This window comes from Oncorhynchus clarkii, chromosome 29, assembly GCF_045791955.1.
Source record: "Oncorhynchus clarkii lewisi isolate Uvic-CL-2024 chromosome 29, UVic_Ocla_1.0, whole genome shotgun sequence".
NCBI classification, from domain to species: Eukaryota; Metazoa; Chordata; class Actinopteri; order Salmoniformes; family Salmonidae; genus Oncorhynchus; species Oncorhynchus clarkii.
The window spans coordinates 41,149,382-41,177,174 of record NC_092175.1 but is presented as its reverse complement, the minus strand read 5'-3'; the positions used below and the strand labels follow the sequence as shown (position 1 = coordinate 41,177,174).

General features: G+C 44.0%; 2 protein-coding genes across 2 annotated transcripts in view; one reads left to right on the top strand and one right to left on the bottom strand.

Moving 5' to 3' along the window:
- Nucleotides 1-27,793, bottom strand: part of LOC139388601 (regulatory factor X-associated protein) — a 1,150,577-nt gene that overhangs the window by 583,958 nt on the left and 538,826 nt on the right. The window lies entirely within an intron of this gene.
- Nucleotides 1-27,793, top strand: part of LOC139387954 (transient receptor potential cation channel, subfamily C, member 4a) — a 128,308-nt gene that overhangs the window by 33,167 nt on the left and 67,348 nt on the right. Inside the window, exons 3-5 of the mRNA XM_071134355.1 lie at nt 3,411-3,551; nt 12,298-12,474; nt 17,443-17,643. Coding sequence (XP_070990456.1) covers nt 3,411-3,551; nt 12,298-12,474; nt 17,443-17,643 — 519 coding nt within the window. The remainder of the gene's footprint in view (nt 1-3,410; nt 3,552-12,297; nt 12,475-17,442; nt 17,644-27,793) is intronic.

Here is a 27,793-nt window from a genome sequence, read left to right as displayed (position 1 = left end):
GTCCTCATTCAGGTCTGTCTCTGTAGTAAGATAGTCCCCATCCAGGTCTGTCTGTGTAGTAAGATAGTCCCCATCCAGGTCTGTCTGTGTAGAAAGATAGTCCCCATCCAGGTCTGTCTGTGTAGTAAGATAGTCCCCATTCAGGTCTGTCTGTGTAGTAAGATAGTCCCCATCCAGATCTGTCTGTGTAGTAAGATAGTCCCCATCCAGGTCTGTCTGTGTAGTAAGATAGTCCCCATTCAGGTATGTCTGTGTAGTAAGATAGTCCCCATCCAGTTCTGTGTAGTAAGATAGTCCCGATCCAGGTCTGTCTGTGTAGTAAGATAGTCCCCTTCCAGGTCTGTGTAGTAAGATAGTCGCCATCCAGGTCTGTCTGTGTAGTAAGATAGTCCCCATTCAGGTCTGTCTGTGTAGTAAGATAGTCCCCATTCAGGTCTGTCTCTGTAGTAAGATAGTCCCCATCCAGGTCTGTCTGTGTAGAAAGATAGTCCCCATCCAGGTCTGTCTGTGTAGTAAGATAGTCCCCATCCAGGTCTGTGTAGTAAGATAGTCCCCATCCAGGTCTGTCTGTGTAGTAAGATAGTCCCCATCCAGGTCTGTCTGTGTAATTAGCAAGAGAGAGGTTTTTCTATGGGCTGGTTCTCAATCCACCTCAAATCAAATCAAATCAAATTTGATTTGTCACATACACATGATTAGCAGATGTTAATGCGAGTGTAGTGAAATGCAGTAATATCCTACCAGTAATCTAACCTAACAATTTCACAACAACTACCTTATACACACACACACACAAGTGTAAAGGAATGAATAAGAATATGTACATAAATATATATGAATGAGTGATGGTATAGAGCGGCATAGGCAAGATACAGTAGATGGTATTGAGTACAGTATATACATATGAGATGAGTAATGTAGGGTATGTAAACATATACAAGTGGCATTGTTTAAAGTGGCTAGTGATGCATTACATCAAGATGGCAAGATGCAGTAGATGTCGGCCTTCCGCATCTCCGGTGGAAAGTGGCAGAGCTACAGCGGTGTTTTAACAGAGCAGGAGACGTCCCGAAAATCGGTCTTCTCATGAAAACATCTGTAGCGTGTGAACCGTTTGAATCACGAACACAATGGTGTTCTCCATTTTTGCTCCACGACCCCCACAAGCGCCACTGGACATGTCTGAAGTTGGTACCGCCTCTGTGCTAACGTCTGTCTTTAGTGTCCGAACTGTTTGGGTTACAAACTAATAGGTGAGACTAAGGTGAGACTCACCACGAACACGGTGGTGTTCACCGTTTTGCTCTATGACCCCCACAAGTATCACAGGACCCATTTCAAGGTACGTTTTAAAATATTTATGGAAATATAGTAAAGTAAAACTCAGCATAAAAAGAAACGCCCCTTTTTCAGGACCCTGTCTTTCAAAGATCATTTGTAAAAATAATAATATATCCAAATAACTTCACAGGTCTTAATTGTAAATTTTCTCATGCTTGTTCAATGAACCATAAACAAGTAATGAACATGCACCTGTGGAACGGTCGTTAAGACACTAACAGCTTACAGACGGTAGGCAATTAAGGTCACAGTTATGAAAACTTAGGACACTAAAGAGGCCTTTTTACTGACTCTGAAAAACACCAAAAGAAAGATCCCCAGGGTCCCTGCTCATCTGCTTGAATGTGCCTTAGGATAGCTGCCAGGGCAATACATTCAATATCTGCACTTTGAGATGCCTAAGACAGCTCTACAGGGAGACAGGAAGGACAGCTGATCGTCCTCGCAGTGGAAGACCACTTGTAACAACACCTGCGGCCGAGCATCACACCTGCGGGACAGGAACAGGATGGCAACAACAACTGCCTGAGTTACACCAGGAACGCACAATCCCTCCATCAGTGACTGTCCACAATAGGCTGAGAGAGGCTGGACTGAGGGCTTGTTGGCCTGTTGGAAGGCAGGTCCTCACCAGACATCACTGGCAGCAGCGTCACCTATGGGCACAAACCCACCATCGCTGAACCAGACAGGACTGGCAAAAACTGCTCTTCACTGACAAGTCGTGGTTTTGTCTCCCTGGGATGATGGTCAGAATCACATTTATCGTTGAAGGAATGAGCGTTACACAGAGGCCTGTACTCTGGAGCGGGATCGATTTGGAGGTGGAGGGTCCGTCATGGTCTGGGGCGGTGTGTCACAGCATCATCGGACTGAGCTTGTTGTCATTGCAGGCAATCTCAACGCTGTGTTACAGGGAAGACATCCTCCTCCCTCATGTGGTACCCTTCCTGCAGGCTCATCCTGACATGACCCTCCAGCATGACAATGCCACCAGCCATACTGCTTGTTCTGTGCGTGATTTCCTGCAAGACAGGAATGTCAGTGTTCTGCCATGGCCAGCGAAGAGCCCGGATCTCAATCCCATTGAGCACCTCTAGGACCTGTTGGATCAGAGGGTGAGGGCTAGGGCCATTCCCCCCAGAAATGTCCAGGAACTTGCAGGTGCCTTGGTGGAAGAGTACTGTAACATCTCACAGCAAGAACTGGGAAATCTGGTGCAGTCCATGAGGAGGAGATGCACTGCAGTACTTAATGCAGCTGATGGCCACACCAGATACTGACTGTTACTTTTGATTTTGACCCTTTGTTCAGTGACACTTTATTAAATTTCTGTTAGTCACATGTCTGTGGAACTTGTTTAGTTTATGTCTCAGTTGTTGAATCTTGTTTTGTTCATACAAATATTTACACGTGTTAAATTCTCTGAAAATAAACGCAGTTGACAGTGAGAGGACGTTTCTTTTTTTGCTGAGTTTAGTTTTGTGTCAACAAAGTGGTTAAATATGTGACAATATATACATGTTTATTTCTTCCTAGAACAGACACTTCAAAACCTTTTTTTATTATACATTTTTGTTTTGCCATTTGAATATATTATGAATTTGTTATTCAAAGTATTTCTATGGGCTATAGTTATGAAGGCTAAATGCAATATTTTATCAAATTATTGTTACATTTTTTTCTGTGAAACATGCAGCAGTCCTAAAACTAGAATTCAAATTGCTAAATGATATATGGTGCGACTTTCTTAAAACAATTCCATATGTTAACTCCCTCCCTTCCACCCTTCCTCACTGAATACCCCTCATCCACTCTGATTCTGCTTGCTCTTCGCCAGTTTACTGTAAAGCACTTTGTGACTACTGTTGATGTCACAAGAGCTGTATTAACATGGATGGGTTGAATGATTGATTTATTGATTGATTGATTAATTGAATGATTGGTTGATGAGTTGATTTATTGGTTGGTTGGTTGATTGATTGATTGATTGATTGGTTGATTGGTGGATGAATGGATTGCTTGACTGATCCTTACCTGGCTTTCCCTCTGCCCCGCCCTCTCTCCAGGTTCCTCCGATCCTATTGGACAAGCAGTTCTCTGACTTCACTCCTGACATCACCCCCATCATTCTGGCAGCTCACACCAACAACTATGAGATCATCAAACTACTGGTGCAGAAAGGAGTGGCTGTTCCACAACCACACGAGGTACTGTAACCCTACCAGTAGTATAGTGGTATAGTATTTTAAATAGTGGTATAGTATATTATACAGTACTATAGTATATGATATAGTTGTTTAGTGGTATAGTATATTATTTAGTAGTATAGTATATTATTTAGTAGTATAGTATATTATTTAGTAGCATAGTATATTATTTAGTAGTATAGTATATTATGCAGTGGTATAGAATATTATACAGTACTATAGTATATGATATAGTTGTATGGTAGTATAGTATATTATTTAGTAGTATAGAATATTATACAGTGGTGTAGTATATTTTATAGTGGCATAGTATATTATGAAGTAGTAGTGTGGTATAATATATAGGGTACTGTAACCCTACCAGTAGTATAGTGGTATAGTATATTGTGAAGTAGTAGTGTGGTATAATATGTATTGTCACGTTCGTCGTACGGAGGAGACCAAAACGCAGCGTGATTAGAATACATACTTTTTACTGAAGACAAAGAACACTTAACAAACTATACAAAACAACAAACCGAAGGTGAAGCTTTATAATACTAGTGCAGACACAGGCAACTAGACATAGACATAGATAAAAACCCACGAAATACGCAAAGAAGATGGCTGCCTAAATATGGTTCCCAATCAGAGACAACGATACACACCTGCCTCTAATTGAGAACCAATCTAGGCAACCATAGACATATATAAACACCTAGATAGTAAACAACCCCAAAAAACCTACAAAACCCCTAGACAGTACAAAAAACACATACATCACCCATGTCACACCCTGACTTAACCAAAACAATAAAGAAAACAAAGAATACTCAGGTCAGGGCGTGACAGGTATAGTATAGTATGCAGTAGTATAGTATATGATACAGTTGTATAGTGGTATAGTATATGATACAGTAGTATAGTGGTATAGTATGTTATGCAGTAGTATAGTGGTATAATATATTAGGAAATAGTGTAGGATATGAAACAGTAGTATAGTGGTATAGTATATTATATAGCGGTATAGTATATGATACAGTAGTATAGTGGCATATCATATTCTGCAATATTATTGTGGTATATTATATGGTGGTATAGTATGTTATGCAGTAGTATAGTATATGATACCGTAGTATAGTGTTATAGTATATTATATAGGGGTATAGTATATGATAAGGTAGTGTAATGGTATAGTATATTATGCACTAGTATAGTCTATTACATAACGGTATAGTATATGATACAGTAGTATAATGGTATAGTATATTATGCACTAGTATAGTCTATTACATAACGGTATAGTATATGATACCGTAGTATAATGGTATAGTATATTATATAGTGGTATAGTATATGATACAGTAGTGTAATGGTATAGTATATTATGCACTAGTATAGTCTATTACATAGCGGTATAGTATATGATAAGGTAGTGTAATGGTATAGTATATTATGCACTAGTATAGTCTATTACATAACGGTATAGTATATGATACAGTAGTATAATGGTATAGTATATTATGCACTAGTATAGTCTATTACATAACGGTATAGTATATGATACCGTAGTATAATGGTATAGTATATTATATAGTGGTATAGTATATGATACAGTAGTGTAATGGTATAGTATATTATGCACTAGTATAGTCTATTACATAGCGGTATAGTATATGATAAGGTAGTGTAATGGTATAGTATATTATGCACTAGTATAGTCTATTACATAGCGGTATAGTATATACAGTAGTACAGTGGTATAGTATATGCAGTAGTGTAGTATATTATATGGTGGTATAGTATGTTATGCAGTAGTATAGTATATGATACTGTAGTATAGTGTTATAGTATATTATGCACTAGTATAGTATATTACATAACAGTATAGTATATGATACAGTAGTATAATGGTATAGTATATTATGCACTAGTATAGTCTATTACATAACGGTATAGTATATGATACAGTAGTATAATGGTATAGTATATTATGCACTAGTATAGTCTATTACATAGCGGTATAGTATATACAGGAGTACAGTGGTATAGTATATGCAGTAGTGTAGTATATTATATGGTGGTATAGCTTATGATGCAGTTGTATATTATACAGTAGTATATGATATAACGGCGTAGTATATGATACAGTTGTATAGTGATATAGTATATTCCAAACCAAATGAAATCAAAGTTTATTTGTCACGTGCGCCGAATACAACAGGTGTAGTAGACTTTACAGTGAAATGCTTACTTACAGGCTCTAACCAATAGTGTGAAAAAAGGTGTGTGTGTGTAGGTAAGTAAAGAAATAAAACAAGAGTAAAAAGACATTTGAAAATAAGAGTAGCAAGGCTATATACAGACACCGGTTAGTCAGGCTGATTGAGGTAGTATGAACATGTAGATATGGTTAAAGTGACTATGCATATATGATGAACAGAGAGTAGCAGTAGCTTAAAAGAGGGGTTGGTGGGTGGTGGGACACAATGCAGATAGCCCGGTTAGCCAATGTGAAGGAGCACTGTTTGGTCGGGCCAATTGAGGTAGTATGTACATGAATGTATAGTTAAAGTGACAATGCAAATAAGATAAGCAGAGAGTAGCAGCAGCGTAAAAGAAGGTTTGGGATGGGGGGGGACACAATACAAATTGTCCGGGTAACCATTGGTTACCTGTTCAGGAGTCTTATGGCTTGGGGGTTAAAACTGTTGAGAAGCCTTTTTGGCCCTCCGGTACCTCTTGCCATGCAGTAGTAGAGAGAACAGTCTATGACTGGGGCGGCTGGGGTCTTTGACAATTTTTAGGGCCTTCCTCTGACACCGCCTGGTGTAGAGGTCCTGGAAGGTAGGCAGCTTTGCCCCAGTGATGTAATGGGCCGTAAACACCACCCTCTGTAGTGCCTTGCGGTGATGCAACCGGTCAGGATGCTCTCGATGTTGCAGCTGTAGAACCTTTTGAGGATCTCAGGACCCATACCAAATCTTTTTAGTTTCCTGAAGGGGAATAGGCTTTGTCGTGCCGTCTTCACGACTGTCTTGGTGTGTTTGGACCATTCTAGTTTGTTTTTGATGTGGACACCAAGGAACTTGGAGCTCTCAACCTGCTCCACTACAGCCCTGTCGATGAAAATGGGGACGTGCTCAGTGCTCCTTTTCCTGTAGTCCACAATCATCTCCTTAGGCTTGATTACGTTGAGGGAAAGGTTGTTATTCGGGCACCACCCGGACAGGTCTCTGAACTCCTCCCTATAGGCTGTCTCGTCATGTCAGAGATGTTGGTGATGTCACTGTTGTGTCGTCTGCAAACTTAATGATGTTGTTGGAGTCATGCCTGGACATGCAGTCGTGGGTGAACAGGGAGTACAGGAGGGGACTGAGCACACACCCCTGGGGAGCTCCAGTGTTGAGGATCAGCGTGGCAGATGTGTTGCTACCTACCCTCACCACCTGGGCGCCCGTCAGGAAGTCCAGTATCCAGTTGCAGAGGGAGGTGTTTATAGTCCCAGGTTCCTTAGCTTAGTGATGAGCTTTGAGGACACTATGGTCTTGAAAGCTGAGCTGTAGTCAATGAATAGCATTCTCACATAAGTGTTCCTTTTGTCCAGGTGGGAGTGGGGGCAGTGTGGAGTGCAATAGAGATTGCATCATCTGTGGATCTGTTTGGGCGGTATGCAAATTGGAGTGGGTCTAGGGTTTCTGGGATAATGGTGTTGATGTGAGCTATTACCAGCCTTTCAAAGCACTTCATGGCTACGGACGTGAGTGCTACGGGTCTGTAGTCATTTAGGCAGGTTGCCTTTGTGTTCTTGGGCACAAGGACTATGGTGGTCTGCTTGAAGCATGTTGGTACTACAGACTCAATCAGGGACATGTTGAAAATGTCAGTGAAGTCACCTGCCAGTTGGTCATTACATGCCCGGAGCACACGTCCTGGTAATCCGTCTGGCCCCGCAGCCTTGTGAATGTTGACCTGTTTAAAGGTCTTACTCACGTCGGCTACAGAGAGCGTGATCACACAGTCATCCGGAACAGCTGATGCTCTCATGCATGCCTCAGTTTTACTTGCCTCGAAGCGAGCATAGAAGTGATTTAGCTTGTCTGGTAGGCTCGTGTCACTGGGCAGCTCGTGGCTGTGCTTCCAAATCCAAATCAAATCAAATGTATTTATATAGCCCTTCGTACATCAGCTGATATCTCAAAGTGCTGTACAGAAACCCAGCCTAAAACCCCAAACAGCAAGCAATGCAGGTGTAGAAGCACGGTGGCTAGGAAAAACTCCCTAGAAAGGCCAAAACCTAGGAAGAAACCTAGAGAGGAACCAGGCTATGTGGGGTGGCCAGTCCTCTTCTGGCTGTGCCGGGTGGAGATTATAACATAACATGGCCAAGATGTTCAAATGTTCATAAATGACCAGCATGGTCGAATAATAATAAGGCAGAACAGTTGAAACTGGAGCAGCAGCACGGTCAGGTGGACTGGGGACAGCAAGGAGTCATCATGTCAGGTAGTCCTGGGGCATGGTCCTAGGGCTCAGGCCAGTTGAAACTGGAGCAGCAGCACGGCCAGGTGGACTGGGGACAGCAAGGAGTCATCATGTCAGGTAGTCCTGGAGCATGGTCCTAGGGCTCAGGTCCTCCGAGAGAGAGAGAGAAAGAGAGAAGGAGAGAATTAGAGAACGCACACTTAGATTCACACAGGACACCGAATAGGACAGGAGAAGTACTCCAGATATAACAAAGTTACCCTAGCCCCCCGACACATAAACTACTGCAGCATAAATACTGGAGGCTGAGACAGGAGGGGTCAGGAGACACTGTGGCCCTATCCGAGGACACCCCCGGACAGGGCCAAACAGGAAGGATATAACCCCACCCACTTTGCCAAAGCACAGCCCCCACACCACTAGAGGGATATCTTCAACCACCAACTTACCATCCTGAGACAAGGCTGAGTATAGCCCACAAAGACCTCCGCCACGGCACAACCCAAAGGGGGGCGCCAACCCAGACAGGATGACCACATCAGTGAATCAACCCACTCAGGTGACGCACCCCCTCCAGGGACGGCATGAGAGAGCCCCAGTAAGCCAGTGACTCAGCCCCTGTAATAGGGTTAGAGGCAGAGAATCCCAGTGGAAAGAGGGGAACCGGCCAGGCAGAGACAGCAAGGGCGGTTCGTTGCTCCAGAGCCTTTCCGTTCACCTTCCCACTCCTGGGCCAGACTACACTCAATCATATGACCCACTGAAGAGATGCGTCTTCAGTAAAGACTTAAAGGTTGAGACCAAGTTTGCGTCTCTGACATGGGTAGGCAGACCGTTCCATAAAAATTGAGCTCTATAGGAGAAAGCCCTGCCTCCAGCTGTTTGCTTAGAAATTCTAGGGACAATTAGGAGGCCTGCTTCTTGTGACCGTAGCGTACGTGTAGGTGTGTACGGCAGGACCAAATCAGAGAGATAGGTAGGAGCAAGCCCATGTAATGCTTTGTAGGTTAGCAGTAAAACCTTGAAATCATCCCTTGCTTTGACAGGAAGCCAGTGTAGAGAGGCTAGCACTGTAGTAATATGATCACATTTTTTGGTTCTAGTCAGGATTCTAGCAGCCGTATTTAGCACTAACTGAAGTTTATTTAGTCCTTTATCCGGGTAGCCGGAAAGTAGAGCATTGCAGTAGTCTAACCTAGAAGTGACAAAAGCATGGATTAATTTTTCTGCATCATTTTTGGACAGAAAGTTTCTGATTTTTGCAATGTTACGTAGATGGAAAAAAGCTGTCCTTGAAATGGTCTTGACATGTTCTTCAAAAGAGAGATCAGGGTCCAGAGTAACGCCGAGGTCCTTCACAGTTTTATTTGAGACGACTGTACAACCATTAAGATTAATTGTCAGATTCAACAGAAGATCTCTTTGTTTCTTGGGACCTAGAACAAGCATCTCTGTTTTGTCCGAGTTTAAAAGTAGAAAGTTTGCAGCCGTCCACTTCCTTATGTCTGAAACACATGCTTCTAGCAAGGGCAATTTTTGGGATTCACCATGTTTCATTGAAATGTACAGCTGTGTGTCATCCGCATAGCAGTGAAAGTTAACATTATGTTTTCGAATAACATCCCCAAGAGGTAAAATATATAGTGAAAACAATAGTGGTCCTAAAACGGAACCTTGAGGAACACCGAAATGTACAGTTGATTTGTCAGGACAAACCATTCACAGAAACAAACTGATATCTTTCCGACAGATAAGATCTAAACCAGGCCAGAACTTGTCCGTGTAGACCAATTTGGGTTTCCAATCTCTCCAAAAGAATGAGGTGATCGATGGTATCAAAAGCAGCACTAAGGTCTAGGAGCACAAGGACAGATGCAGAGCCTCGGTCCGATGCCATTAAAATGTCATTTATCACCTTCACAAGTGCCGTCTCAGTGCTATGATGGGGTCTAAAACCAGACTGAAGCATTTCGTATACATTGTTTGTCTTCAGGAAGGCAGTGAGTTGTTGCGCAACAGCCTTTTCTAAAATGTTTGAGAGGAATGGAAGATTCGATATAGGCCGATAGTTTTTAATATTTTCTGGGTCAAGGTTTGGCTTTTTCAAGAGAGGCTTTATTACTGCCACTTTTAGTGAGTTTGGTACACATCCGGTGGATAGAGAGCCGTTTATTATGTTCAACATAGGAGGGCCAAGCACAGGAAGCAGCTCTTTCAGTAGTTTAGTTGGAATAGGGTCCAGTATGCAACTTGAAGGTTTAGAGGCCATGATTATTTTCATCATTGTGTCAAGAGATATAGTACTAAAAACTTCCCTTTGTAGTCTGTAATAGTTTGCAAGCCCTGCCACATCCGACGAGCGTCGGAGCCGGTGTAGTATGATGCAATCTTAGCCCTGTATTGACGCTTTGCCTGTTTGATGGTTCGTCGCAGGGCATAGCGGGATTTCTTATAAGCATTTCTTATAAGCACCTTGAAAACGGCAGCTCTACCCTTTAGCTCAGTGCGAATGTTGCCTGTAATCCATGGCTTCTGGTTGGGGTATGTACGTACAGTCACTGTGGGGAGGACATCCTCGATGCACTTATTGATAAAGCCAGTGACTGATGTGGTGTATTCCTCAATGTCATCGGAAGAATCCCGGAACATGTTCCAGTCTGTGATAGTAAAACAGTCCTGTGGTTTAGCATCTGCTTCATCTAACCATTTTTTTATAGACCGAGTCACTGGTGCTTCCTGCTTTAATTTTTGCTGGTAAGCAGGAATCAGGAGGATAGAGCTGTAGTCGGATTTCCCAAATGGAGGGCGAGGGAGAGCTTTGTACGTGTCTCTGTGTGTGGAGTACAGGTGATCTAGAAGGTTTTTCCCTCCCTCGGATTGCACATTTAACACGTTGATAGAGATTTGTTAGAACTGATTTAAGTTTCCCTGCATTAAAGTTTCCGGGCACCAATAGCGCCGCCTCTGGGTGAGTGGGTTCCTGTTTGCTTTCTTCCTTATACATCTGACTGAGTGCGGTCTTAGTGCCAGCATCTGTTTGTGATGGTAAATAAACAGCCACGAAAATAATAGTTGACAACTCTCTAGGCAAGTAGTGTGGCCTGCAATTTATCACAATATACTCTACTTCAGGCGGGCAAAACCTAGAGACTTCCTTAGATTTATTGCACCAGCTGTTGTTTACAAATATGCACAGACCCCCCCCCTCGTCTTACTCTATTCTGAGTATATCCCTCTAGCTGAATATCCATGTCCCCATTCAGCCACTCTTATCACACCATAGTACCATCAGACTTCTGATATCAATGCAAGGTGAAGTGGAGCCACACAATTGTGAACCGCTGGGGGGGAAAAAAATGGTATAGGAAAGTATTTTGTATTTTGAATATACAAAATACAGCTTTTGAAATTATTTTTTCACCAAATACATTGGAGTGTAGTTCAGCCCAGTTTAATACAACATACAAAATACTCAGAAGTAATTAAAATGGGTATTTCAAATGCATGTGACACAAATACTGCCCATCTAGAACCTAGCATTAACGACCCAACCTTGTACTGGCAATGGGTTATTAATTAAGTGACCCAATGTGTTCTGTCCAATATTCACCCAAATTGAGATGTTTTTAATTCAGCATTTATTAGTGTGTTGCAGATAAAGGGGTGTCCATTTGAGGTGGGTTTGATGTAAAGAACATCATGGATGCAGATAAAGGGATTTGTGTGGAGGGTATGTCGTGTGTCTCCAGGTGTGTTGTAACTGTGTGGAGGGTATGTTGTGTGTTTCCAGGTGTGTTGTAACTGTGTGGAGGGTATGTCGTGTGTCTCCAGGTGTGTTGTAACTGTGTGGAGGGTGTGTCTTGTGTCTCCAGGTGTGTTGTAACTGTGTGGAGGGTATGTTGTGTGTTTCCAGGTGTGTTGTAACTGTGTGGAGGGTATGTCGTGTGTCTCCAGGTGTGTTGTAACTGTGTGGAGGGTGTGTCTTGTGTCTCCAGGTGCATTGTAACTGTGTGGAGGGTGTGTCTTGTGTCTCCAGGTGCATTGTAAATGTGTGGAGGGTGTGTCTTGTGTTTCCAGGTGTGTTGTAACTGTGTGGAGGGTGTGTCTTGTGTCTCCAGGTGCATTGTAACTGTGTGGAGGGTGTGTCTTGTGTTTCCAGGTGTGTTGTAACTGTGTGGAGGGTGTGTCTTGTGTCTCCAGGTGCATTGTAACTGTGTGGAGGGTGTGTCTTGTGTTTCCAGGTGTGTTGTAACTGTGTGGAGGGTGTGTCTTGTGTATCCAGGTGCGTTGTAACTGTGTGGAGTGTGTGTCCAGCTCGGATGTGGACAGCCTTCGCCACTCCCGATCCCGTCTCAACATCTACCGAGCCCTGTCCAGCCCTTCCCTCATCGCCCTCTCCAGTGAAGACCCCTTCCTCACAGCATTCAGACTGAGCTGGGAACTACAGGAGCTTAGCAAGGTGAAGTTTGATCAAGAGGGGGGGGGGGGGGGGGTGATCTATTGATTGATTAGTTGACTGAGAACACATTCTCATTTACAACATCAACCTATGGGATAGTTACAGGGGAGAGGAGGGGGTTGATCTATTGATTGATTAGTTGACCATTTTTTTTTTACCAGGTAAGTTGACTAAGAACACATTTACAACAATCAAGGGGCAACTGATTGATCAAGGGGCAACTGGTTGATTGATTGGCTAATTGATTAGTTGGTTGGCTGATTCGCTGGCTGTTTGTATAAGGGCTCAGGGCCAGACCCACATGCAGACACGAGAGGTCGATTGTTTGAGTATTTTATATTCATTAGTTCCAAAAAGGGTAGGCAAGAGAATGGTCGTGGACAGGAAAAAGGTCCAAACCAGATCAGAGTCCAGGAGGTACATAGTGGCAGGAAGGCTTGAGGTCAGGGCAGGCAGAATGGTCAGGCAGGAGGGTACAGAGTCCATGAGGTACAGGGTGGCAGGCAGGCTTGAGGTCAGGGCAGGCAGAATGGTCAGGGCAGGCAGAATGGTCAGACAGGCGGATACAGAGTCCAGAAAACAGGCAAGGGTCAAAACCGGGAGGACTAGCAAAAGAGAGAATAGCAAAAGCAGGAGCACAGGGAAAAACACACAGATTGCCTTGAAACAGACAAGACGAACTGGCACAAAGAGACAGGAAACACAGGGATAAATACACCGGGGAAAAATAAGTGACACCTGGAGGGGGTGAAGACAATCACAAGGACATGTGAAACAAATCAGGGATGGAGTCCCTGGAGAAGGCGGGAACGAGATGGTGGTTAGGAGTAGTGCAGTATTATCATGAGGAGAAAACGGAAGAGGGATTAAGGGAAATGGAGAGGGAGAGACGGTTTAAGAGAGAAAGAAGGAAGAAGAGGGTGCACTTGAATCAAAAAAGAATGGTGAAGAAAGTGTAAGCAGAGGCTGAAGACAGGAAGGAAAATGGAAGTGAATGAGGGTGAAGTATCAGAGGTGGAAGGTTTGGTGAAGTTCCCTGAGCCCGAGGTTTGAACCGAGGGTCAAGATAAAGATGAATCTGACAGTAGGAGTGAAGTTTATGGAAAAAGTGGACTCTTGCCTTTTGGCTGTTCCATTTGTGGTTTCACGGTGGGTGAAAAAATAGTTAAGTAATTTGGAATTGGTGAAGGTAACCAGAAGTGATCTAGTGTTAATTGTTTGTGTTTCTGCTGGTCAGAGGTAGAAGGCGCCCAGAGTAAAACAATTGGGGGCCAGAAAAGTTAATTGTTTTGTTCTCAAGAAAAGGGCACCAATGAAAGGAGTGATAACTGGGGTAGCAGTAGATTTAAACGTTGACCAGCTGAGGGCAAAGATTCCCAGTGTATGTGATGCTCATCATTTGATGCGACATAGACAGGGTGGCGAGAGTGGGGAAACAGAAGAGTCATTGTCTGTTCTTTTGAATTTTGAAGTTAAGTCTTTGCCTGACGAAAGTGAATCTAGGACACACTTGAAGTCGGATGTTTACAGACACCTTAGCCAAATATATTTGAACTCAGTTTTTCACATTTTAAGAATGTGAGATGTTAGAAAAATAGTAGAGAGAATTATTTATTTCAGCTTTCATTTCTTTCATCACATTCCCAGTGGGTCAGAAGTTTACATACACTCAATTAGTATTTGGTAGCATTGCCTTTAAATTGTTTAACTTGGGTCAAACATTTCAGGTAGCCTTCCACAGGCTTCACAAAATAAGTTGGGTGAGTTTTGCACCATTCCTCCTGACAGAGCTGGTGTAACTGAGTCAGGTTCGTAGGCCTCCTTGCTCGTACACACTTTTTCAGTTCTGCCCACAATGTGTCTATAGGGTTGAGGTCAGGGCTTTGTGATGTTCACTCCAATACCCTGACTTTGTTGTCCTAAAAACTTCTCTAGGGTAGGGTGCAGCATTCGGAATTTTGGATGAAAGCATGCCCAAATTAAACAGCCTGCTACTCGGGCCCAGAATATATGATATGCATATAACTGGTAGATTTGGATAGAAAACAATCTAAAGTTTCCAAAACTGTTAAAATAGTGTCTGAGTATAACAGAACTGATTTGGCGAAAACCTGAGAAAATCCATTCAGGAAGTAGTTTTTTTTTGGTTTTATAGTTTTCATTTCAATGCCAGTTGTACAGTATCCATTGACTTAGGACTCAAATTGCAGTTCCTATGCCTTCCACTAGATGTCAACAGTCAGTATTCTGATAAGTAAGACCAGTCTGAATGAGTGGACCCTGACGTTACGCAGAGCTTTTTCATGAGCAATCGCGAGATAGTGCCTTTCTTGTTTACCTTTTATATTGAAGAAGTTATTGTTCGGTTGAAATATTATAGATCATTTAGGCTAAAAACAACCTGAGGATTGAATATTAACATTTGACTTGTTTCTATGAACTTTACGGATACAATTTGGATTTTTTTGTCTGCCTGTTTTGTCTGCGTTTGAGCCTGTCGATTACTGAAAAAAAACGCGCTAACAAAACAGAGGTTTTTGGATATAAAGAGACTTTATCGAACAAAAGGAACATTTATTCAGTAAATTAATGTATTCTGAGTGCAACCATATGAAGATCATCAAAGGTAAGTGATTGATTTTATCTCTATTTCTGACTTGTGTAACTCTTCTACATGGCTGGTTACTGTTTGTAATGATTTGTCTGCTGGGCTATGTTCTCAAATATTCGTAAGGTATGCTTTCGCCGTAAAGCAATTTTTAAATCTGACAACGTGTTTGGATTCACAAGAAGTTCATCTTTAAACCTATGTAAAATATGTTTTGTTTTCTGAATTTTTATAATGAGTATTTCTGTATTTGAAATTGGCGCTCTGCAATCTCACTGGATGTTGGCCAGGTGGGACCCACATACCCTAGTGAGGTTAAGCCATTTTGCCACAACTTCGGAAGTATGCTTGGGGTAGTTGTTCATTTGGAAGACCCATTTGCGACCAAGCTTTACCTTCCTGATTGATGTCTTGAGATGTTGTTTCAATATAGCCACGTAATTTTCCTTCTCATGATGCCATCTATTTTGTGAAGTGCACCAGTCTCTCCTGCAGCAAAGCACCCCCACAACAAGATGCTGCCACCCACGTGCTTCACGGTTGGGATGGTGTTCTTCGGCTTGCAAGCCTCCCCCTTTTTCCTCCAAACATAACAATGGCTTTATGGCCAATCAGTTCTTTTTTTTGCAAACCAGAAGACATTTTTCCAGAAAGTACGATCTTTGTCCCCATATGCAGTTGCAAACCGTTGTCTGGATTTTTTATGGTGGTTTTGGAGCAGTGGCTTCTTCCTTCCAGCCTTTCTAGGTTTTGTCAATATCGGACTTGTTCTACTGTGGATATAGATACTTTGGTACCTTTTTCCTCCAGCATCTTCACAAGGTCCTTTGCTGTTGTTCTGGGATTGATTTCCAATTTTTGCACCAAAGTATGATCCTTTTCTAGGAGACATAATGCGTCTCCTTCCTGAGCGGTATGACGGCTGCGTGGTCCATGGTGTTTATACTTGGGTACTATTGTTTGTACAGATGAACGTGGTACCTTCAGGCGTTTGGAAATTGCTCCCAAGCAAGAACCAGACTTGTGGAGGTCTACAATGTTTTTTCTGAGGTCTTGGCTGATATCTTTTGATTTTCCCATGATGTCAAGCAAGGAGGCACTGCGTTTGAAGGTAGGCCTTGAAATATATCCACAGGTACACCTCCAATTGACTCAAATTATGTCAATTAGTCTATCAGAAGCTTCTAAAGCCATGACATCATTTTCTGGAATTTTCCAAGCTGTTTAAAGGCACAGTGTATGTAAACTTCTGATCCACTGGAATTCTGACACAGTGTGAAATAAGTGAAATAATCTGTCTGTAATCTGTCTGTAATTGTTGGAAAAATGAATTGTGTTATGCAGAAAGTAGATGTCCCAACCGACTTGCCAAAACTAGTTTGTTAACAAGAAATTGGTGGAGTGGTTGAAAAACGGGTTTTAATGATTTCAACCTAAGTGCATTTAAACTTCCGACTTCAACTGCATATAAGTTATCCTGTATGAGCGTATGTGCCTAAAACATGACGATGTTACAGGTGTCCAGCTTATGGGCATGTGGCAGCAGTATGTAGGAGGGAGGGTCCAAGGAGTGAGAAATGTGCAGAAGGGCATTTAGACAAAGGAATGTGTAGCATTGGGGAAAGTAATGGAATGTGTTAATTGTGGGGGTGCCCATGGAGCTGGGGATCAGAAATGTCCCGTGCGAGAGAGACGCAGGTTGAGGTTTCCAGGGTTAGAGTAGACCAGAAGTTGTCATATGCTGAGGCAGTGAAGAAAGTAGAGGAAGATGGGTCAAGGGGGAGGGGTCCTGAGATGAGTAGTAGATATGTACCAGTACAGAGGGATAGGCCAAAAAGTGATATGTAAGATTTAGTAAGATTGGATTTTTATCATTTATAGCAATGGTTATCAAGAGTACTGCAGGGATTGAACTGAAGATGCAGAAAATTGAGGTGGCAGCTGTAGAGAGGTATTTTGACTTGACATCAGAAGAGTTACAGGATGTGTTAAATGGGATAATGACATGAGGAATACATACATTTAGTTAGTGGAGTAACGGGGGTGTTCATGTTATATAATTTTGAAAGTGTAGTGTTAGATGGTAAGGTATTTATTTATTACATTTTATCAATGAAGTGTAAGGGAGTTGAACTCCGGTCTAGTAGGTGGCGGTAATACAACAAATTGGATGCCAACCGCCGTTAAACCTCATAGAAGAAGAAGAAGGCTGGCTGATAGGCTGGCTCGCCGGGTGGTTCGTTGGTTGAGTAAATTAAGATCCCTTCCACTCCAAGCTAATCTTATGATGATCTTTGATGGGCCCTGGGTTTTTTCATTGAATGAATGAATTAATATACTCTGCGCTCCCTTTACCCCAGGTGGAGAATGAGTTTAAGTCGGAGTATGAGGAGTTATCCCAGCAGTGTAAGCAGTTTGCTAAAGACCTTCTGGATCAGACCAGGAGCTCCAGAGAGCTGGAGATGATCCTGAACTACAGAGACGACATCAACCTGCTGGAGGAGGAGGGAAACAACGACCTGGCTAGACTCAAACTGGCTATTAAATACCACCAGAAAGAGGTATGAGTTTATACTATACACACTACTACACTACTACACACTACTATACTACTACACTACACACTACTACACTACACACTACTACCCTACACACAATGACCTGGCTAGACTCAAACTGGCTATTAAATACCACCAGAAAGAGGTATGAGTTTATACTATACACACTACTACACTACTACACACTACTATACTACTACACTACACACTACTACACTACACACTACTACCCTACACACAATGACCTGGCTAGACTCAAACTGGCTATTAAATACCACCAGAAAGAGGTAGGAGTTTATACTATACACATTACTACACTACTACACTACACACTACTACACACTACTACACTACACACTACTACACACTACTACACTACACACTACTACACACTACTACACTACACATTACTACACTACACACAACGACCTGGCTAGACTCAAACTGTCTGTTAAATACCACTGGAAGGAGGTAGGAGTTTACACTATACACACTACTACACTACTACACTACACACTACACACTACACACTACTACACTACTACACTACTACACACTACACACTACACACTACTACCTGGCTAGACTCAAACTAGCGGCGGGGTAGCCTAGTGGTTAGAGCGTTGGACTAGTAACTGGAAGGTTGCAAGTTCAAACCCCTGAGCTGACAAGGTACAAATCTGTCGTTCTACCCCTGAACAGGCAGTTAACCCACTGTTCCTAGGCCGTCATTGAAAAGAAGAATTTGTTCTTAACTGACTTGCCTAGTTAAATAAAGGTAAAATATATATATTTTTTTTTTTTTTTTTTTTAACTGTCTGTTAAATACCACTGGAAGGAGGTAGGAGTTTACACTATACACACTACTACACTACTACACACTACTACACTACACACTACTACACTACTACACTACACTGAACAAAATTATAAAGCAACATGTAAAGTGTTGGATTCATGAGCTGAAATCAAAGATACCAGAGATTGTCATTACTCACAAAAACCTTATTTCTCTCAAATTTTGTGTACACATTTTTTTACATCGCTGTTGGTGAGAATTTGTGATTTGCCAAGATAATCCATCCACCTGACAGGTGTGGTATATCCAAAAGCTGATTAAACAGCATGATCATGACACAGGTGCATCTTGTGCTTGGGACAATTAAAAAGGCAGTTTTGTCACGCAACACAATTCCACAGATGTCTCAAGTTTTGAGGGAGTGTGCAATCAGCAATGCTGACTGCAGGAATGTATACCACAGCTGTTGCCAGAGAACTGAAGGTTAATTTCTCTACCATAAGCCGTCATTTTAGAGAATTTGGCAGTATGTCCAACTGGCCTCACAACCACACACCACGTATAACCACGCCAGTACAGGACCTCCACATCCAGCTTCTTTACCTGCGAGATCGTCTGAGACCATCCACCCGGACAATTGATGGAATTGAGGATTATTTCTGTCTGTAATGAAGCCCTTTTGTGGTGAAAAACTCACTATGATTGGCTGGGCCTGGCTCCCCCGTTGGTGGGCCTATGCCCTTCAAGGCCCACCCATGGCTGAGCCCCTGCCCAGTCATGTGAAATCCATACATTAGGGCCTACTGAATTTATTTCAATTGACTCATTTCCATATACCAACTGTAAGTCAGTGACATCGTTGACATTGTTGCGTGTTGCATTCATATTTTTGTTCAGTGTATATATACACACTACTACTACACTACTACAGTACTACACTCTACTACACTACTACAGTACTACACTCTACTACACTACAACAGTACTCTACTACCCTGCTACACCACTATACACTACTACTACACTACTACAGTACTACACTCTACTACACTACTACAGTACTACACTACTACTACACTACTACAGTACTACACTCTACTACACTACAACAGTACTACACTACCCTGCTACACCACTATACTACACTACTACAGTACTACACTCTGCTACACTACAACAGTACTACACTCTACTGCACTACGACAGTACTACACTACCCTGCTACACCACTATACTACACTACTACACTACTACACTGCACTGCTACAGTACTACACTCTACTGCACTACGACAGTACTACACTACCCTGCTACACCACTACTACTACACTACTACAGTACTACACTCTACTGCACTACAACAGTACTACACTACCCTGCTACACCACTATACTACACTACTACAGTACTACACTCTACTACACTACGACAGTACTACACTACCCTGCTACACCACTACTACTACACTACTACAGTACTACACTCTACTGCACTACAACAGTACTACACTACCCTGCTACACCACTACTACTACACTACTACAGTACTACACTCTACTACACTACAACAGTACTACACTACCCTGCTACACCACTACTACTACACTACTACAGTACTACACTCTACTACACTACAACAGTACTACACTACCCTGCTACACCACTATACTACACTACTACACTACTACACTGCACTGCTACAGTACTACACTATAATACTACACTTCTACAGTACTACACTGCACTGCTACAGTACTACACTACACTACTACACTACTACACTACTACACTGCACTGCTACAGTACTACACTATAATACTACACTTCTACAGTACTACACTGCACTGCTACAGTACTACACTACAATACTACACTACTACAGTACTACACTGCACTGCTACAGTACTACACTATAATACTACACTTCTACAGTACTACACTGCACTGCTACAGTACTACACTACAATACTACACTACTACAGTACTACATAACACCACAACAGCACTACACTAGTACAGTACTACACTACTACAGTACTACACTACTATAGTACTACACTACCACAGTACAGTACTGCACTGCACACGCCCAATTTTTTCAGTTTTTGATTTGTTAAAAAAGTTTGAAATATCCAATAAATGTCGTTCCACTACATGATTGTGTCCCACTTGTTGTTGATTCTTCACAAACAAATACAGTTTTATATCTTTATGTTTGAAGCCTGAAAAGTGGCAAAAGGTCGCAAAGTTCAAGGGGGCCGAATACTTTCGCAAGGCACTGTACCAGAGCTGCAAGAAAAGTTATATATATATTATTGAAACAATGTTGCGATTGTTTGTGAGAATGCCAACAGGTGTGGTTCCCATGGGGGAAAGATTCTATTGGGGAAAGGTTCCCGTGGAAGCCAAGAAGGGGAGTGTGGTGCCCATCTGATGAATGGGCATGTGCCTGAACTCAATGTTATACACTAATTGTAGTCTCGCCCATTCATTTCTAATGACCCTGTCACGGCTGTTGCAGGACGTGGAACAAGGTGCAGTGTGGTGAGCGCACATTTGACTTTATTTAAGAAATGACGCCGACGAAACAATAAACAATACAAAACAAACTGTGAAGCTTATAAGGCTCTGTGCCATCAAACAAAGTTAACTTCCCACAAACACAGGTGGGAAAAAAGGGCTACCTAAGTATGGTTCCCAATCAGAGACAACGATAGACAGCTGTCCCTGATTGAGAACCATACCCGGCCAAAACATAGAAATAGAAAATCATAGAAACACAAAACATAGAATGCCTACCCCAACTCACACCCTGACCAAACCAAACTAGAGAAATAAAAAGGTTCTCTAAGGTCAGGGCGTGACAGACCCGGTCATTTTTGACCCACATCTACACCCACATGTGTACAAAAGTTAAATAAAACACACACAATTTTATGGAAATCATCAACATTTATTTTGTGTGTTCAGATGCCCTGTGTGGACAAACTCATGGAACCTGATGACAATCAGATTAAATTAACTACATTTTTCAGAGAGAAAACTTGTAAATCGGAACACAGCAGGAGGGGTAAAGTACTCCAACGTTTTTTCCATCATTCTTTGTTTCATTGCTCTCTAAATACAGTTTCTTCTTCTTCTTGTTGAGTCTAGTTACATAATTTCTCAATTTGCAGTAAGTCAGCCAGTCAGATGTGCAGCCAGACTTATTAGCCACTCATTTCGCCCCATCTCTTTCAACCATACAGTTTTTCAATTCCTCATTGATCCATGGAGCCTTAACAGTTCTAAAAGTCAGTTTCTTAATAACAGGTGCATGTTCATCAATAATTGGAAGAAGCAATTTCATAAACTCAGCGTCTGGATGCTTCTCATTAATCGCATCAGACCAGATGCGCTCTGGCAGATTTCATGGCTGGGATCAGTTATATCCTATTCTGGTGCACAGCTTCAGGATAGTTCTTGTTGAGGAAGATATACGTTCCTCTCAAGTTCTTGGCTCTTTCCAGAACAGCTACCTTGTCCTTGATTGTCAGGAACTTGACCACTATTGGCTTGGGCCTATCACCTGGGCCGGTGGTGGGTTTTCCAGTCCTGTGGGCGCGCTCCACCTCAATCTTCCTGTGGTCTGTCTTCAATTTCTCAGAGATCTTTTCCCTCACTTTGTCCTCAGACTCTATTCACGTCTCATGTGGAGATTCTGCAGTTCTGTCCACAACCATGTTGTTCCTTCTTGATGGTCCCTTGAGATAGTCTGATTTATCTGTCATTGTTATCATGGATGCACACACAGAACTGATGTCCTCTCTCAATGACTTACAGATTGCTGTCATCTTGCTGTTCTCCTGTTTCAACTCATCGAGCTAACCCTAGGAGAACTGCAAACTGTTCTTCAGGTCCTCGACCTCTCTGGTCTGGTCGTCCATTCAGTATTTGGACAAAACACTTGAAGCTATTGTCTTGTTGTACTAACAACTGCTTGTAGGTCTCTTTTTGTTTGTTTAAAAGATCCTTCATGTGTGACACCACTATGTCTCAACGGTACTCCCACCAGCTTTGGTCTTTGTCATGGTAGCTAAAATTGTAGGTTACGCTGTTACTCCTCGCAGATCCAGACAGGGCAGGTTACTGCAAAGATTGAAAACATCAAACAGCAGGGGTCTAGACAGCCACAAACCCAGGACAATCCACAGTCCCAGCCACAATGGCTAACCGCGTCCCGAGCTGCGTTCAAGAAAACCCTGCTAGGTTGATATGCAGCTAGACTAGCTGTGACACCAAATAGCTCCTCACACCCGTCCTTGGTCGGTAGAGCTTTCCAATACACTTTCAAGCAACAAACTTTTCAAACAAACAAAACCAAGCTCTTCCTCATTCCGCATTCAACAGGAAGTGATGTAAAAGATGTAAGGTGACTATGTCAAGCGCTAAACTCTCAGCAGTAGTAATCACACCAAAGGGGCGGCCAGGGCATTCTTACCGAACCACATTACCTTTGTTTTGGAGGTTTTCAGAACAAGGTTAAGGGTAGAGAAAGCTTCCTACTGCCTGAGCTACAGTGCATTCGGAAAGTATTCATCATTCTGGACTTTTTCCAAATGTTGTTGTGTTACAGCCTTATTCTAAAATGGATGAAGCTAACAGTTATTTAGTTAATCTACACACAATACCCCATAAGGTTCCACAGTTGACAGGTGGAAGAAATTGTCCGTAGAGTTCCCGAGCCAAACTGAGCAATCGGGGGAGAAGGGCACTCTGACAGAGCTCCAGAGTTCCTCTGTGGAGATGGGAGAACTGTCCAGAAGGACATCCATCTCTGTAGCACTCCACTAATAAGGCCTTTATGAAGAGTGGTCAGACGGAAGCCACTCCTCAGTAAGTGGCACATGACAGCCCACTTGGAGTTTGCCAAAAGGCACCTAAAGGACTCTGAGAGCCCGGACTTGAACTCGATCGAACATCTCTGGAGAGAACTGAAAATAGCTGTGCAGCGACACTCCCCATCCAACCTGACAGAGCTTGAGAGGATCTGCAGACAAGAATGGGAGAAACTCCCCAAATACAGGTGTCACAAGCTTGTAGCATAATACCCAAGAAGACTCTGGTACTGAATAAAGGGTCTGAATACTTATGTAAATGTCATATTTCCGGGGGGGGGGGGGGTTATTTTATAAATTAGAAAAAAATATTTAAACTTGTTTTTGCTTTGTCATTGTGGGGTATTGTGTGTAGATTGATGAGGGGGGGAAAAACTATTTAATCAATTTTAGAATACAGTAACGTAACAAAATGTGGAAAACGTTAAGGGCTCTGAATGCTTTCTGAATGCACTGTATGTTGTTGATGTAAATTGAGAAGAGTTTGTGGCCTAGGATCAAGCCTTGGGGTACTCCCTTGGTGACTGGCAGTGGCTGAGACAGCAGATGTTCTGACTTCATACACTGCACTCTTTGAGAGAGGTAGTTAACAAACCAGACCAAAGGCCCCTCAGAGACACCAATACTCCTTAGCCGGCTCACAAGAATGGAATGGTCTACCGTATCAAAAGCTTTGACCAAGTCAATAAAAATAAGCAGCATTGCTTAGAGCAGAGTGGTGACATCATTTAGAACCTTTAAGGTTACAGTGACACATCCATAACCTGAGTACATACCAGAGAGTATACTATAGACATCAAGAAAGCCAGTCAGTTGATTATTGACAAGTTTTTTTCCAACACTTTTGCTAAACAGGACAAGATATACATTGGCCTATAACAGTTAGGATCAGCTTGATCTGCCCTTTAAATAAAGGAGGCGACGTGGCTGCTTTCCAAGCACTGGGAACCTCCCAGGAGAAACAGGTTAAAAAGGTCAGAGATGATAGGGGCTGTAACCTTAAAGTATCTAAACCATCTTAACAATATGTTTTTTTGAGTGCAAGTTCAAGGAGCTTCTTTAGCACCTCAGACTCAGTGAGAAACTTTGTAGCGGGGCAGGTGGAAAAAGTGGGAGGAGCAGCCGGGCTAGTCGGAATAGAAGTGCTGGGAGAAGAGCAAGTGCTGGGAGAAGAGGAAGTGCTGGACAGGAATGAGGTGTGGCTGAGTCAAATAGGAATCTTGACTTATAGAAGTGGTGATTAATTAAGGATCGGTGTCCCACCAGCGGGACACCTTCTGGTGAAACTGGAGGGCGTGCAATTCAAATAAATAATCATAAATATTATGGATTTTAAACATTTAGGTGTCATAAGTGTCATAAGTGTCTTATATTTGCTGAAAGCTTACATTCTTGTTAGTCTAACTGCACTGTTTGATTTACAGTAGCAATTACAGAGAAAACATGCCATGCCATTGTTTGAGGACGGCGCCCCAGGTCAAAATATTTTTCCACCGGCACAGGTTTCATACATTCACATATAAAGATTACAGTTTGTGTAACGGTTTTCTTGATGAGAAGGAGAGTCGGACCAAAATGCAGCGTGTCTATTGCAATCCATGTTTAATGAAGAAACGAACTAAACACAAACACTACCAAAACAATAAACTTAACAAAAACCGAAACAGCCTATACCTTGTGAAACCTAACACAGAACAATGACATCAGGACACTAAGGACAATCACCCACAAACACACAGTGAAACCCAGGCTACCTAAATATGGTTCCCAATCAGAGACAATGACTAACACCTGCCTCTGATTGAGAACCATATCAGGCCAGACATAGAAATAGACAAACAAGACATCCAACATAGAATGCCCACCCAGTTCACGTCCTGACCAACACTAAAACAAGGAAAACACACACGAACGATGGTCAGAACGTGACAGTACCCCCCCTCCAAGGTGCGGACTCCGGACGCACAACTTAAACCTATAGGGGAGGGTGTGGGTGGGCATCTGTCCGCGGTGGCGGCTCTGGCGCTGGACGTGGACCCCACTCCATAATAGTCTTTGTCCACCTCCTTAGCGTCCCTAGATAGGTGACCCTCCTAAGAGACAGCTCGGGACAGAGGGGAAGCTCGGAACAGAAGGACAGCTCGGGACAGAGGTAGCTCGGGACTGATGGGTAGCTCAGCACTGAGAGGAAGCTCAGCACTGAGAGGAAGCTCAGGCAGGTGGTTGGATCCGGCAGATCCTGGCTGGCTGGCGGTTCTGGAAGATCCTGGCTGACTGGCGGATCCGGAAGATCCTGGCTGACTGGCGGATCCGGAAGAGTCTGGTCGACTGGCGGATCCTGAAGAGTCTGGTCGACTGGCGGATCTGGAAGAGTCTGGTCGACTGGCGGATCTGGAAGAGTCTGGTCGACTGGCGGATCTGGAAGAGTCTGGTCGACTGGCGGATCTGGAAGAGTCTGGTCGACTGGCGGATCTGGAAGAGTCTGGTCGACTGGCGGATCTGGAAGAGTCTGGTCGACTGGCAGATCTGGAAGAGTCTGGTCGACTGGCAGATCTGGAAGAGTCTGGTCGACTGGCAGATCTGGAAGAGTCTGGTCGACTGGCAGATCTGGAAGAGTATGGTCGACTGGCAGATCTGGAAGATTCTGGTCGACTGGCAGATCTGGAAGAGTCTGGTCGACTGGCAGATCTGGAAGAGTCCGGTCGACTGGCAGATCTGGAAGAGTCCGGTCGACTGGCAGCTCTGGCTGCTCCATGCTGACTGGCTGCTCCATGATGACTAGCAGCTCTGGCTGCTCCATGCTGACTGGCTGCTCCATGCTGACTGGCAGCTCTGGCTGCTCCATGCTGACTGGCTGCTCTGGCTGCTCCATGCTGACTGACTGCTCCATGCTGACTGGCTGCTCTGGCTGCTCCATGCTGACTGGCGGCCCTGGCTGCTCCATGCTGACTGGCGGCCCTGGCTGCTCCATGCTGACTGGCGGCCCTGGCTGCTCCATGCTGACTGGCGGCCCTGGCTGCTCCATACTGACTGGCGGCCCTGGCTGCTCCATGCTAACTGGCAGCTCTGGCGGCTCCTTGCAGACTGGCAGCTCTGGCGGCTCCTTGCAGACTGGCAGCTCTGGCGGCTCCTTGCAGACTGGCAGCTTTGGCGGCATCCTGCAGACAGGCAGCTCTGGCGGCTCCTTGCAGACTGGCAGCTCCTTGCAGACTGGCAGCTCTATGCAGACTGGCAGCTCCTTGCAGACTGGCAGCTCCTTGCAGACTGGCAGCTCCTTGCAGACTGGCAGCTCTATGCAGACTGGCAGCTCCTTGCAAACTGGCAGCTCTATGCAGACTGGCAGTTCTGAACAGGCGGGAGACTCCGGCAGCGCTGTAGAGAAGGAAGGCTCTAACAGCGCTAAACAGGCGGGAGACTCCGACAGCGCTGGAGAGGAGGAAGGCTCTGGCAGCGCTGGACAGGCGAGGCGCACTGTAGGCCTGATGCGTGGTGCTGGCACTGGTGGTACTGGGCCGAGGACACGCACAGGAAGCCTGGTGCGGGGAGCTGCTACCGGAGGGCTGGGGTGTGGAGGTGGTACTGGAAAAACCGGACCGTGCAGGCGCACTGGAGCTCTTGAGCACCGAGCCTGCCCAACCTTACCTGGTTGAATGCTCACGGTCGCCCTGCCAGTGCGGCGAGGTGGAATAGCCCGCACTGGGCTATGCAGGCGAACCGGAGACACCGAGCGCAAGGCTGGTGCCATGTAAGCCGGCCCAAGGAGACGCACTGGGGACCAGCTGCGTAGAGCCGGCTTCATGGCATTAGGCTCGATGCTCAATCTAGCCCGGCCGACACGCGGAGCTGGAATATACCGCACCGGGCTATGCACCCGCACTGGAGACACCGTGCGCACCACTGCATAACACGGTGCCTGTCCGGTCTCTCTAGCCCCCCGGTAAGCACAGGGAGTCTGCCCAGGTCTCCTACCTGGCGTAGCCATACTCCCTGTTAGCCCCCCCCCCCAAGACATTTTTGGGGCTGCCTCTCAGGCTTCCATCCGCTACGTCGTGCTGCCTCCTCATATCTGCGCCTCTCAGCTTTCGCCGCCTCCAGTTCTTCTTTGGGGCGGCGATATTCTCCTGGCTGAGCCCAGGGTCCTCTTCCTTCTAATTCGTCCTCCCATGTCCATACCTCCTCTTTGGGCTGCTCCTGTTGCCTCTTCACCTGCTGCACCTTTAGGCGGCTACACTCCCCTGGTTTAGCCCAGGGTCCTCTCCCGTCGAGGATTTCCTCCCATGTCCAGAAATCCTTATTGCGCATCTCCTCGCGCTGCTCCTGCCTGTTGACACGCTGCTTGGTCCTTTTGTGGTGGGTGATTCTGTAACGGTTTTCTTGATGAGAAGGAGAGTCGGACCAAAATGCAGCGTGTCTATTGCAATCCATGTTTAATGAAGAAACGAACTAAACACAAACACTACCAAAACAATAAACTTAAC